This window comes from Mytilus trossulus, chromosome 6 (genome assembly GCF_036588685.1).
Source record: "Mytilus trossulus isolate FHL-02 chromosome 6, PNRI_Mtr1.1.1.hap1, whole genome shotgun sequence".
In the NCBI taxonomy this organism is placed as follows: domain Eukaryota; kingdom Metazoa; phylum Mollusca; class Bivalvia; order Mytilida; family Mytilidae; genus Mytilus; species Mytilus trossulus.
Genome location: NC_086378.1, coordinates 2,759,928 through 2,774,417, shown reverse-complemented (window position 1 = coordinate 2,774,417; position 14,490 = coordinate 2,759,928). Strand labels below are relative to the sequence as shown.

Below are 14,490 nucleotides of genomic sequence, written 5' to 3'. Positions count from 1 at the left end.
AAGATGATCTTGTCTTTAATCTTATCTAAAGACTAATATGATATAAACAACTCAGCTGGATAATCCATAACTATAGATGAATCTACAGATCACACCAACAAAAAACGCTTGATAACTTCTATAGAATGTATTCACAACTAAGTCTAAGAGAAATGCTTTCTGTCAAACATACAATTATCCTCAGGTACTGCCAATGCTGAGGTGATTACCAACTCAGTTCTACCTGATCTCAAATCAGAAATCTTTTACTTTAATTAAATAAATCAAAATATGTGAATATATGAAAAATAAAAGTGTTAACATACATGTATGGTAGCTATTAAGTTTGAACTTACAATTAAAACTATTATTTTTTATTCAAACAATGCTAGCTGGTCATCAATTCAAGATGAAAGAATTCATTGACACAAGATGGTTGTCACATGATAGAGCAGCGACTGCTATAAAATAATGCCTCCCTTCACCTATTGCAAGTTAAGAGGGAGAAGCCAGTGAAATATCAGATGCAGCTCTGCTGTTATTGCAATGTTTTAAAGCATTTGTTGCCTAAATCTACATAATGTCAGACATTCTCACACACCTTGCAAGATAGACAAGACATTCCAAGTGAGTTAAATATTAATTCTTTTATCAATTCAATATCTATTATCTCAAGTTATTTTTCAAATTAAAAAAAAATCTTACTTAAAATTAATGTGTTGACATATACATGTATATGTATAAATTAACTAGCTTATGTCAATTAATAAATTAATTTTAATGAGTGCAGTAAAATTCATTTTCTGAAATTTTATAATTGATAGGCTTGTGTCAGCAACACAGAACACACAAGTGATTGAACAAACAATCTGGACAGAGCATGGTGTTAGACTAATGCAGTCAGACAATTTACAACTTGAAAAAGGACCCTTCCTTGAAAATGTGGTCCAGAACCTATAGGACAGATTTCAAGACAACCCAGTTCTGGGTGCAGCAATTGGTCTCGTTTTCTTCAACGACTGATTATGAAGTTGTTGTTTTTTCTTTTGTAAACACAGGTAAAACACCTTTGAGTGTCAAACAATTCAAAAAAAGTGCTGAATTGCTTAACCCTTTCACCAATTGCTGTCCTGACAGAAGCTACTCTGAGACGATGGCTTCCCTGGCTACTATTACACAAGTGGGAGATCTTCATAATAAATGTCAATAAAAACTTGTTTATAGTTATTTGAGTATTTATTTCATTCACTAACATCATGTTCACAGTTTTGTTCATGTTTTGACAATTTTTTCTTAATAAAATATTCAAATTTTCAGCATTATCTAGGTAAAATTCTCAAAATCCAGCTCTCTCACCCCAATTTGTAGTTTTTTAACCCAAAATGGCAAAATTTTGAAAATGTGTTGACCTATGGAATGTTGAAACAGGAAGATATCAACACAATAATGTGTACATGGCATTAATATGTAAGGCCAAATAAAAATATATGTGTGGTTCTGTAGCAGAGTGATTTTTTATCATTTTATATAAAAATCATCTATTTAATTACTATATTTATTATAAAAGCTTTAATTTCATATTTTGAATATTGTATCTAGTTTAAATTATTACTTGCAAACATTACTTTTGTGTATAGTAATATTCAGGCCCAAAAAAAAAATAGGTGCGTTTCCAGTCGCCCGACCGACCCTAATTTTTTGGCGCCGACCCTAACTTAGCCTTTGAATGGCATCTTTTAAACCTTTGATTTCAAATAAAATTTTAATACAGTAAGCATTTGTGTGATACAGATTGAAGTCAAACAACGGCATGGCTTCTGCTATGGCCATCAGTCAAAGTGTGTTATCAATAACAGTCGATGAGTGTCCACACAGGAACGAGAAAAAAAGTATAATAGCCCCATTTTCTAATTCTACCACCTTTATTGATATATTCAATCAGTATCATGACTTTGGATTAAAGAACAATGAATTTACTGTGACTGGAAAAAACCATGAAATATCTCCCACATGGACTATTCATATCTTGTATACTTTATACAATGAACTGATGAAAATAATCTGAAAGAATAACAAACTGATTATAAAGATACACAAAAAACAACCGAAGCAGGCCAGTAAAAAAAAAAAAAAAAAAAAAAAAAATACCTACCTACCGACCCTAATTTTTTGGGGCATGCAACAGGAAACACACCTATTTTTTATTTTGGCCTCACGTTATTTTATGAATATTCATTAGGGATTCACTTTATTTGATCATTGTATTTGATTGGCTGTTAATATTTCGCGGTCAAGTTAAATTTCCTTAGTTTTGTACCTGTACATTTACACGGGACGATAGCCATGACAGTCCATTGAATTTATATCTGTTTTGACCACATATAGTTTACCTGTAAATCTTATATTTTGGACAACATTATAATAGAATACTGTAAGTTACTTCTTTATTAACATTATTTATATTTTTCACGTAAATGATATTATAGTAAAGTTTCTATTTTGCTTTGTAACGTTCTCCTCATATTGCATGTATGTAACACAAGTACACGAGATGTACATGATAGTATTTTATTAAGCTATAAGCATATGATTTTATAATCTACGGGTCATTTGCCATGGTAGAATTGTATTGTTAATTTGAGTACATTACTATTTGATTATTGTCATGAATAGTCTATATTTTATAAATGACAGCTTATTAAGTAAAAGACGGAAAAGTGTTTCCATTTATATAAAGTAATAGTTTTGTAGTAAATAGTTTTTATCAAGTACAAATATAAATGAGTAAAGAATATTTGTTACGTTGCATATTTTTATAATTAGAGTCCGAGTATTTATGTTCGTATTTGGTTTCAGGACTCCATGAAATGTAATTATGTAGAACACATGATTGTGTGATGTTTATATGATGTGCCGTTAACCTTATCAGTACAACTCACTCCACAAGTGGTAAGAGTATATTTATTTATAGTTAAGCTTTGTTAATATTGTGTTGTAAACATGAATTATCTCCCGTTAGTTTGGAGCTTTTAATGAATCAATAATATTGACATCATATATATAAGTCTTTATGTTTATTATATTTGCAACTTTATGATTGTTGTATAATATTATATAGCTAATTTTATTAAACTGGTGATATAGACGATTTCCCATGAGAGAACAGCCAGGTGGCGCTGTCAAAGGTCATTGCGGTCACGTTGTTGTCCGAGGTCGTACGTGCAATTTTATGAGCTTGATTAGTTTTTCGACATTTTTATCCGTTATATATTTTTGTTGGACTTTTTTCTCTTTATTTATTAACAATTTTGATTGATGGATATTCCGTAATTTTTGTGTGATGGTTTAAAAAACCGTGTGGATTTAATAGATTAACACTGCTATATTGACCAAAGTGGTCATCAAAATGGCGGATAGTAATATTGGTAATTCGACGTCCGAAAGGAACAATTTTGCCGAAATGGTAAAACGTCGAACGAAAGAGATATATAAAATAAAATCAGGAAAGGTTTCTGAAACAGTGGGAAACCACGATACCGATATGAACACTATAAGTATAAATAGAAGTTCGGATGCAATGCGCATGCCCGAGGGAAGTGCATTTCTACGCATGTCCGGGAACCCGGAAAGCGAAAGTGAAACTAACGATCATGAAAACAATAACAGTCCTACAATGAAGGACATGATGAACAAGTTTTCAAGTATGGAAAAGTCCCGAACAGAAATAATGGCTAATTTAGCCGTGAACATTTTGCAATTGCAAGACAAAGTTAGTGGAAAAGAGTCGAATAAAACTAAAACTCATTCACAAAAAGAGTCCGATAGGACAGTAACTGTTAGTGTCAGTGACATTCCTGAATTGTCAGACATATCAGATGATGATATGGAGTCTGAGGAGGAACAAGATGACCAAGATGTTGGTTGTTCTCTTGATCAAATGTTGGATGAGGTAGACGAAGACTTCTTTCTAGAGTTAGAGAAAGAGTACCAAGAGGACAAAAAGTTTGGTCCTGAGATAGATAGTGCTATGGCAAAACTTGCTGAAACAGCAATAGAGAAACCGTTGAAAGACGAGGAGTATCAAAAGTTAGCAGACAAGTATTTGGTGCCTGAAAATTGCAAAAAGATAAAGGTATATTTTCAGGTTATATAATATATTGCTTTAGATATATATAAGTATAGTTAAGATTAAAGCAAAATAAAGCAAAAAGTATATTTATAATTGAACGATAATGTTTTTGAGATTGAAGGTCATTTTTATTCAACGACACTATTAATTCTATTATCATGATAAAATGGTCAAGCATTTATGAATGCTCAATTGATTTTTTAGGTACCTCTGGTAAACAGAGAATTATGGAAGGTGCTAAAAACCAAACGAGAAGGAGATGTGGCGATGCAAAAGGTGACTCAGACATGTAGTTCAGCATTGGTCATGGTACTCAAGGCTTTGAATATTATAAGACAAAAGGGGACATGAGTGAAACCAAACCCATATTCAAAGACTTGTTTAAAGTTTTAACTCATGGGATATGTATGGCAAACAGAAAAAGAAAGCAAATGATAAGGCCTATAGTCCCAGCGAAAAACAGGAAATTGTGTGAAGTAGACACACCTGTAACAGAATTTTTGTTCGGTGACAACCTGGATGAAAAGGTGGACAAATTGGACAAAGATGACAAAAGGTCAGACAAGTTATCTATGGAAGCAGGAGGTGTTTTTTTAGGGAAAAGAAAGCACAATTGGTCAAAGGACAGTCATTGGGGTCCAGCAAAAGACAAAAACTGGCCAAAAGACAAATTCTGGCCAAAGGACAAATTCTGGGCAAAAAACAAAAAGAAACTGAAGAAACCAAAGACAATACATTAAATGTATCTGTAAGTACTTGTATGTTCAAGTTTTACAATACTCCAGATAATTTTATTGGAGGACAGATTTCAGTATTCATTCAAAACTGGAATTTACTAACTTTGGATAAGTGGATAAGAAATGTTTTAACTGGTTATACTATTGAACTAGACAATATACCATTTCAAAATACTATTCCAAAAACAATTGAATTTAATGAACACGAAAGTGATTTAATTCAGAAAGAGATTGAAAAGTTTTTACGGAAAGAAATTATTGAAAAAGTGTCAAATACATGTAATGATACTCATGGATATTATTCTAACATTTTTATTAGACCAAAAAAGGATGGTAGTGTTAGAGTAATTTTAAATCTCAAATCTTTCAATGATAATGTTGTCAAAAAACATTTTAAAATGGAAACTCTGCATACTGCTATTAACAACATTAAATTAAACCAATTTATGGCTTCAGTTGATTTGAAAGATGCGTATTATAGTGTACCAATACAAGAAAGTGATAAAAAATATCTAAGATTTAGATGGAAAAATGATCATTACCAATTCAAAGTACTTCCACAAGGGTTATCAAGTAGCCCAAGGGTTTTTACCAAATTGTTGAAACCTGTTTATGGAAAATTACGTGAAATGGGACACGTCAATGTGCCTTATATTGATGACAGTTTGTTATTGGGTGATACATATCATGAGTGCTTGAAAAATATTGAAGATACTGTTACTTTACTAGATGGATTAGGATTTACAATTCATCCTGAAAAATCAGTATTTTTACCTACTTAAGAAATTGTTTTCCTAGGGTTCATTATAAACACATTAAATATGACTTTACAGTTAACTCCTGAAAGGAAAACGAGTTTAATAGAACAATGTAAACTGCTTCTCTATCAAAAGAAAGTAACCATTAGAGATTTAGCACAAGTAATAGGGAAAATGGTAGCTAGTGAACCAGGGGTGAAATATGCTCCTTTGTATTTCAAGGATTTAGAACATTTTAAAGATAAGTCCTTGAAAGGTAATCAAGGCAATTTTGATACGATTATTGAGTTGGATATTAAAAGTAAAGAATTACTTCATTGGTGGATTGATAATATTATGTCCAGCTGCAAGTCGATGACTATTTCACAACCATCAGTTATTTTTTATAGTGACGCTCGTAAGACTGGTTGGGGTGGTTTTAATAAAACCTACCAATTGACTGATAATGGGTTTTGGACTCATGATGAAATTTTTGAACATATCAATTTTTTAGAATTGAAAGCAGCTTTATTAACATTGCAATCTTTAGGACATATGCTTCATGATACACATATACGTTTATATGTTGATAACACAGTGGCATTATCTTATATACACAATTTTGGGGGACGTATACCTTCTTTACATAATCTTACTAAAGAGATTTGGCACTGGTGTGTTGATAGGAATATTTGGCTAAGTGTTGCACATATTCCAGGGAAAGACAATGTTACAGCTGACAAATTGTCTAGAAAACTTAATGAGGATATGGAGTGGATGTTAAAACCAGAGGTTTTTGAGATAATTGAACAAGTGTTTGACAAAATAACAGTTGATTTGTTTGCATCTGGCTTAAATAAACAATCAAAGAGCAGAATGCTCTGAGGGATACGATTGCCATAGTTTTCATTGACACATGTATAGCAGTTCTGCCAAATTTTCATTAAACAAATGCATGAGATTTGGCCAAAATTCAAAAGATCAAAGAGGAAAGAAATAGATCCAAGAATACTGTTGCAAAAAAAGCATGAACATGCGCGAGTCTCAAGCATTTTTGGCCGGTAACCCTGGTACAGCTGGATAGTATTATTCTCTAAACTAATTCAACTGCACATGCAAAATGTAACAATCTGAATAGTCACTCAACTTAAAGAATAGCCAATCCCCGTTACAAGTGTATGAGCCATGTACTTATTGTGTTTTATCGAATTATAGTTATCTTGTACCATTGTAAACTCGTACCATTAAAAAAAAAAAACTCGAACCATTGCTAACTCGTACCAACTTATTTAAATGCATTCAAATGGTGTTAAATGATGAATATACATGATATACGTTACTTTCACCCAATACCTCTTAAGTCTGTAAAATGTATATAATTTGAAAGTACAATGACCAATTTATGTTCCTTGTATATTGGATAGAAAATACTGTGGCAGATGTAGATAATTAAGGTATATACAGTTTCACCCGAAGAAAATTTTTCATGAATAAAAATTTGTAAGGGTTCCGCGGAACCCAGTGTCTCGCCTATTTTTGCTGTAAATCGCATGCTCAACAACAATGAGGAAAAAAATCAATAAAAATTCCTCTTGTTACTATTTTATGATTGTAAGAAAGTCCATTTAAAAGTAAATTACAGAAAAAACGGAGTAATCTTTTTACAAACTTTACTTCTGGATACAATCTTATGATCATAAACAAGCTTCTGTCAAAGTTTGGTACAAACCCAGGATAGTTTAAGAAAGATATTAAAATTTTAAAAACTTTAACCACAGAGTGAATGTAATGGTTCCCCGTAGAAAAACTAAGTCCATTTAAAAGTAAAATATGGAAAAAATGGATTTATTTATTTACAAAATTTACTTCTGGATACTATCTTATGATCATAAACAAGCTTCTGTTTAAGTTTGGTACAAACCCAGGATAGTTTAAGAAAGTTATAAAAATTCTAAAAACTTTAACCACAGAGTAAATGTAATGTTTCCCCGCAGAAAAATTTAAGTCCATTTATAAGTAAAATACAGAAAAAATGGAATTTTATTTTTACAAAATTTACTTCTGGATATTATCTTATGATCATAAACAAGCTTCTGTCCAAGTTTGGTACAAACCCAGGATAGTTGGAGAAAGTTGTTAAAATTCTAAAAACTTTAACCACAGAGTGAATGTTTTGTTTCCCTGCAGAAAAAACTAAGTCCATTTAAAGTAAAATACGGAAAAAATGGAATTTTATTTTTACAAAATTTACTTCTGGATACAATCTTATGATCATAAACAAGCTTCTGTCAAAGTTTGGTAGAAATCCAGTATAGTTTAAGAAAGTTATTGAAATTTCAAAAACTTTAACCACAGAGTGAATATTTGTTGACGCCGCCGATGACGCCGACGGAATGTAGGATCGCTTAGTCTCGCTTTTTCGACTAAAGTCGAAGGCTCGACAATAAAATCTTAGCAGTTAGTCAAAATGATTGCCAAAATTATTTTTACTGTCTATAAATAAATGTAACAATGAAATTTAACTGATTCCTGTTAAGGGGGTCCGCATTTTCCCCGCAAAAAAAGCACATGGCTTTCAACAATTGTAAACATAGCATTCAATTTGTGATCATGGATTACAGCTTTAATTAACTTAAATTGGATATATACATATTCAACATGTTCAATTTTAATAAGGTACAGTTAAAGCAATGTTTTAACTTTCCTCTGGATTAAGTTCTACAGTGGCCGATCCAGAACTTTTCCTAAGGGGGAGCCCGCTGACTGACCTAAGAGGGGGCCCGCTCCAGTCATGCTTCAATGATTCCCTTTATTATCAACCATTTTTTTTCCACAAAAAAAGGGGGGGGGGGCTGGATCCGCCTATGTTCTAGTTTGAAAGATCAGTTAAAACATTAATGCTTTTAAACATTCTTTATTTTTGTCTAAGTTTTCATTTAACTCCTGTGTAAAATTCAAGTAATTCAACTTTATTTCTATTAAGTTTACAAACAGAAACCCATAAAACATCATATTTTTTATATATTTTTCTGAATGTTACGACTTCCCAGTAGTACAAGTTAACTTTTTTGGTTCCAATGCCATGGTACGAGTTAACTTGCTTCCATATCTTATCACCGTAATTCTAGGAGGAACCCTAAACTGGACCCCTATCATATTGTGTTCACTTATCGCGACCTTCGGTGCGAAGCTAGGGTATCACCAGCCCAGTAGCCAGTACTTCGGTACTGGCATGAAAATACGGATTGTTTGTGTTATTAAAATTTGCTGTTACAAAATATTAAAAATTATTTTAAATTAAGGAATGTATCTCCCTCATGCAAAGCTCTGATTCCTTTCACTGATTTGGCTATACTTTTTGGACCTTTTGGATTATAGCTCTTCATCTTTTATATAAGCTTTGGATTTCAAATATTTTGGCCACAAGCATCACTGAAGAGACATGTATTGTCGAAATGCGCATCTGGTGCAAGAAAATTGGTACCGTTAATTTTATTATATATATATAGAACGGCGGACCAGTTTAGGAGGAACCCCATTTCTTACTCTTTAATTATTGAAGTTCCTTTGGGTCAGAGGGCATGACTCCTTTCCGTACACACTCCTCTGTTTACATTGAGATCGTTCTTAATATAATCAACGTTTACCGGCATTAACGAGTTAATTCTTCTTGACGAATACTTCGAAAAGGGAGACAACTCGAAACGATAACATGGATGATTCCATTTCTGCTGAAGGGGTGTTATAGGTAATTTTTACGATGAAACATTTATTTTAATTTAAATTATGCATGTGATTTAAAATTATGCAACAACAATAGCCCTCCATATGCAGACAGACATAGAAAGAATCCCATGAGTTTCAAATTAATCAATGAAGCGGGGAATCACTCAATCTGATACCCCTTGAAATCAGGAAAACTACACGCATGTGGGGTCTCACTAATTAGCGACAAAAAGCGTCAAGAAGCGACAAGAAGAATAGTATTAGCAACAAGAAACTATTTTTGTCTCTACAATTCTTTTTGTCTCTAATTAGTGAGACCACGCATGGGCATTAATACATTAACAATCCGCGACTTGCAATTTGGAACAAGAACGTTTATTAAATGATGAATGGTTCTGCATTTCTTTATGAGAGTACAGTATCAAATATCAGTTTCATAACGGTAAAATATAGAAATACTCCTCTTCAGTTCTTGTGACAGAAATAGAATTATCAATCGGCTTTCAGAGAACTCTCGCAAGTTATCAAAATTTGGGAATTCCCTCTGACGTGTTTCTAAATTTATAAAAACACTAAATATAAATACTGTTTAATTCTGATTTTCCATATTGTTACAAACACGCAAATAAGTCAAGGAAAATATCACACATGAAGATTATGAGTAAAACATTACAGGAAAGTTGTTTATGTTCAATTGTTTTGCTTGTTTTTACCTTTTAAAGCAAAACAATCATAAGAATCTGAGATGTTGCTGAATGTTTAGAATAAAACGAATGACGTGAGGGAGTGTATCATAGGGTAAACGGTAAAAGTCTACAGATTGCTTGACAGCAATCGTATCCCAAAAACATATCATAAAATTGAGAATGGAAATTGGGAATGTGTCAAAGAGACAACAACCCGACTCAATAAAAAAACAACAGCAGAAGGTCACCAACAGGTCTTCAATGTAGCCAGAAATTCCTGCATTACTGTTTATTTTACAACCAAACACATGTAAAAATGGTGGACTTCTGGTAGGGGCGTCTATAATACTGGAAACAATTTCGGTAAACACACGCTTTTTTCCGGATTTTGACATTAAAAAAAAAATTGCCGACCTACCGACCCTATCTTTTAAAAGTATGTAACTGGAACCACACATATATTTTTATTTGGCCTAATAACTATTGCAGACTGGAATATTTTTATTATTGTTGTCATTAATTCCTCTCATCTGTGTTAAATACTTCAAAGTTCAATGACAGACTTATATGAATTGCTGTACCTCTAAATTAGATTGCTGTATGATTGGAAATACAAATTATATAGTGTACCTAATTCTGAAAAAAAAGCCTCACAGATCACTGTAATTTTCACCATGGACCCACCTTGCATGATAATTTTCTGGGGGAGACACTGCAGTGGTCTCGCTAGCCCAAAATAGAAGGGTGCCGCGCCCTGAGTGCCTTCATCCGCGCTCTTCTGCCCTGACGTTTATTTCTAACCTTCTCTTGTGCCGTTTTTGTAAAATTTCCTTTTGGTTTCATCGATTTCTGATCTCCAAGTTAATTACATATATGACACCTGTGTGAATGTCCCCAGGTTAATCATGTCATTACAATCAATTAAAATGATAAAGACTTCAAAGGTGTTAATAACTAGGTAATTTAATTAGGACAATGTATCTTTTAGTCATACATTTGATGAATGTGTCAGCGAGTGTGTTTAGCGAGTGTGTTTAGCTTGGGTCGGCATTTTAGATCTTCAAGTCACAATGAAAGAGTGTATAAATGAAGACTTTCGTAACTTAAGAAACGAATTTAAGTCATCAAAATAATAATGTTACTGTAAGGTTATTAACTGTCTTTGAACATATTAAAAAAATATATTGCAATTTCTTTTTGATAATTATACTTATACCAATCGATGTTCTAAACATTGATAAATTAGTAATACACATATTTACAAAATTTTGACTGTGCATGGGCTGTATAGGCAGTCAAGGTTGTTAAAAACTTCCATATGTTGTTAAGATATATGATGTATCTAAAGCTGTATATATTATATCAACAAATAAAATATAATGTCTGACAATGGGTAGAGTGAAGATAAACTATAAAAACATAATATGTTGATGAAGCTATAAAGATCATAACAACACAAACAATGAAATAAAGACAATGGTTGAAATGCATCTTTATTAAAAAAAAAAAAACACAATATACACAGTAAAAAAAAGAGATTTGTAACTCGCGATACACACAGAAACGGAGACAAAAAAATTAGCAGTGCCTTTTCTTATCATCAGTGATTTTGCTAGCGCTCGTCACTTTCATATTTTACGAAAAGGTTTTCGAAATGACGAAAATAATTCATATCAATTTCGTCACTTAAATTTTGGAAAGTGTAAAAATATTTACACATCGATATACTTGAATTCTACCTGTCTTTATGTTTCTGACAAGTTTATGACCCTCAGGTAATTAATGTTTACCAAAGGTGTTAAAAGTTGTGATGACAGGTAATCCGCCTATCAAATGGGTCACTAATCCCTTAATTATTATTATAAAACCTCATAAATGACTATCATAATAATCTATTAAGTTAAATCAGTCAGTCAGCATTTCATTTTAATAATTTCTCACAATTCTGTCGTATTTTCGTCATTTGAACAAAATTGATAATCTTCCCGGACATTTCAACTTTATTTTAATTTCAATATTTCCCTTACAATCATAATTTGCAGTTTGCTTGACGTTGTTTCGTCATTTTAACGTATTTTCGTCATACTTTATATAAATATTCATCAAAAACTTTCGACAACTTCGATTAAAGAGAATGAACTTTATTCAAAACGTACATATTTTCACTTGCAAACAGGTGCTTCCTGTTCTATGTATTGCGCATGTGTAGAAGTTCGTAGATGAATCCAGTTTTATTCTGAAATTATAATTCAATTGTCACTTCCCGTTTTCATTTCATTTCGTTTCAAAAAAATCGAAAGTAAACGTGATCTACAGTCTACAGTCATTAGAATCGTCACATTAAGTATAGATGCAGATCCTTCTATCCAATATTAAAAAGAAATTGATTACAAATAGATATTTAAACGTATTTTCAAGGATATAATTTAAATGATTGTGAAGTGAAAAAGTCGTTACAAGTTCATTTGTGCAGTGGTTTAAAACAAAAAATAGAGGCACCCAACTTCTGTTGATCAGGGGTGTTCCCTGAAAATAACTGAAGTGAAGTTGTGAACCATATGACAAGATCCCTGTTCTTATCTTCATATCTTAGCATCACATCAGTCAATTCATTCAATATTGCCAATAACTGCCTACATTAGCAATCCTAAAGTCTTCAAAGATCCAAGACTAGTCCTTGAAGGACTTGGACATATATGTATAGCTAGTTTGATAACATCATAGACCCCTTGCTATTATAAAAAATAAGGCTGATTTTTATCACGCGCAAAAGTGACTAAAGCCCTCAAAATCCTAGCTGAAACCCTGCTTATCATAAAAAGTGCCCTGCCCTCCACTGGCACCCTGCCCCTTTTGATTTCTAGCTAGAGCACTGCACTGTATATGTTTGAAGTTTATTTTTATATATTGACCTAGTTTATCTCTAGAATCTCCACTTCTTTATTATCTAAAAAAAATAAATTATAAAAATTTACCTTCTCGATACTACCCAACAGCTTAACCTTTTCAATTGTTTTCTTTAATCTTGGTGACATAGGAATATCTTTACAAGTAGAAGTTTCTGGTTTATTTAACATAGGAGTCTGGTCTTCAGATACATTGTCAGCAACCTGAAAATAAGAGAGCAAACTATATAATTAATTAATTTAATAACATCACCAAATCAAAGACAAATTCACTTTTTTATTCTTAAAATGTCATATTTATTTTTTATGAAAAGGCTCTAGTTATAGAATTGTTGAGTGAAACAGTACTTCTACAGTTCAACAGAAAATTTATAAACCCCTCAAATAAATGTGCTGGCCATGGTAAAGCAGTGCTTTAATGAAGGTCGTGAGAGTGGTACCTTCATGACAAATAATGGTAAATATTCTTCCAAATGACGTCTGACATCAGTTATTTTTGGTGCGATAAATGGTCAACTTTCTGTTAAGATGATAAAAATTTCGCCATATTAATATTTTCTCGAAATTAATGCTTAAAATAATAATTCAATACCTCTGATGAATCACGCTAAGAATAGTTGGGAATAGTTGGTGAATCGTAATAAATCTTGAGTCATTCTTGACCAATCAAAAATGTTGACATTAACGCATACAGGTAGCTGAAAATTACTGTTTGACACCTGAGAGTAAAGGGCAATCGTACTTTCTTTAATGTTATAACTTATAGTACCTGTTTAAGAATTAATTGTTTTCTTGCTTTAACCTCTGTTCTCGGATTATCTTCAAAGCATTTCTCTGGTGTTTCTTCAATTTCTACCTTTTTTGAACCACATCTTGATCTTTTCTTCGATCCTTGAGCCATTTCACTGTCTGAGTCATTCTGTTCTTTGTTTCTTTTACTTGGGGTTAATAAAGGTCCGTCGTGTTCATCCCATGCCGAGGTTACTTCTTCCATGACCTGACGGTATCCATCTTTACCAGACTGATGATTAAACAAATCTTTCAACAAAGGCTGATTTTTACTTGCTAATGATTTTGGAAGTCGTTTCTTTGTGGATCTGTTGGTTCTAGATGAAGATTTAGCCTCGGGCATTGTTTGCAAAACAGCATTTTCAGGTCTTGTATCCTCAACGTTTGCACTGATATTAACTGTATGTTGTGGTGTTTTGTTTGTTTCTTGTACACTAAATACGTTTGCGGCTTCATTAGTTCCTCCCAGTTTCCTCCTTTTGGAAGGATTCCCCCCATTTTGGTTTTTTCTAGTGGAGAAAAAATCTGTTACGTGCGCTTGGGACATTGTTATGGTTCTAGTTTGGCGCGGTTGAAATCACGTGACCTGATTTTTATTTTACCTAAAACCAAACGTTTACATCCGAACAAGTCACTCGTAGTTTGGGCTCTTGTAGTCACAGAATACAAATCTTCAATACCAGGGTAAATGACAAATTGTGAGTTTTTTATGAAGTTAAATTAAAACAAGATATTGCCCCTTACATTTATTGTTTCAGCATCAAAGTGTTTTTGTAACATTGCTATTAAAGTGAAATGGTT

General features: G+C 32.5%; 1 protein-coding gene across 1 annotated transcript in view; it reads right to left on the bottom strand.

Moving 5' to 3' along the window:
• LOC134720589 (DNA replication factor Cdt1-like) overlaps window positions 1-14,283 on the bottom strand; it is a 30,261-nt gene extending 15,978 nt beyond the window's left edge. The window contains exons 1-2 of the mRNA XM_063582929.1: window positions 13,670-14,283; window positions 12,970-13,104 (exon numbers count right to left, since the gene is read on the bottom strand). Coding sequence (XP_063438999.1) covers window positions 12,970-13,104; window positions 13,670-14,236 — 702 coding nt within the window. The 5' untranslated portion in view covers window positions 14,237-14,283. The remainder of the gene's footprint in view (window positions 1-12,969; window positions 13,105-13,669) is intronic.
• Window positions 14,284-14,490: the final 207 nt, after the last annotated feature.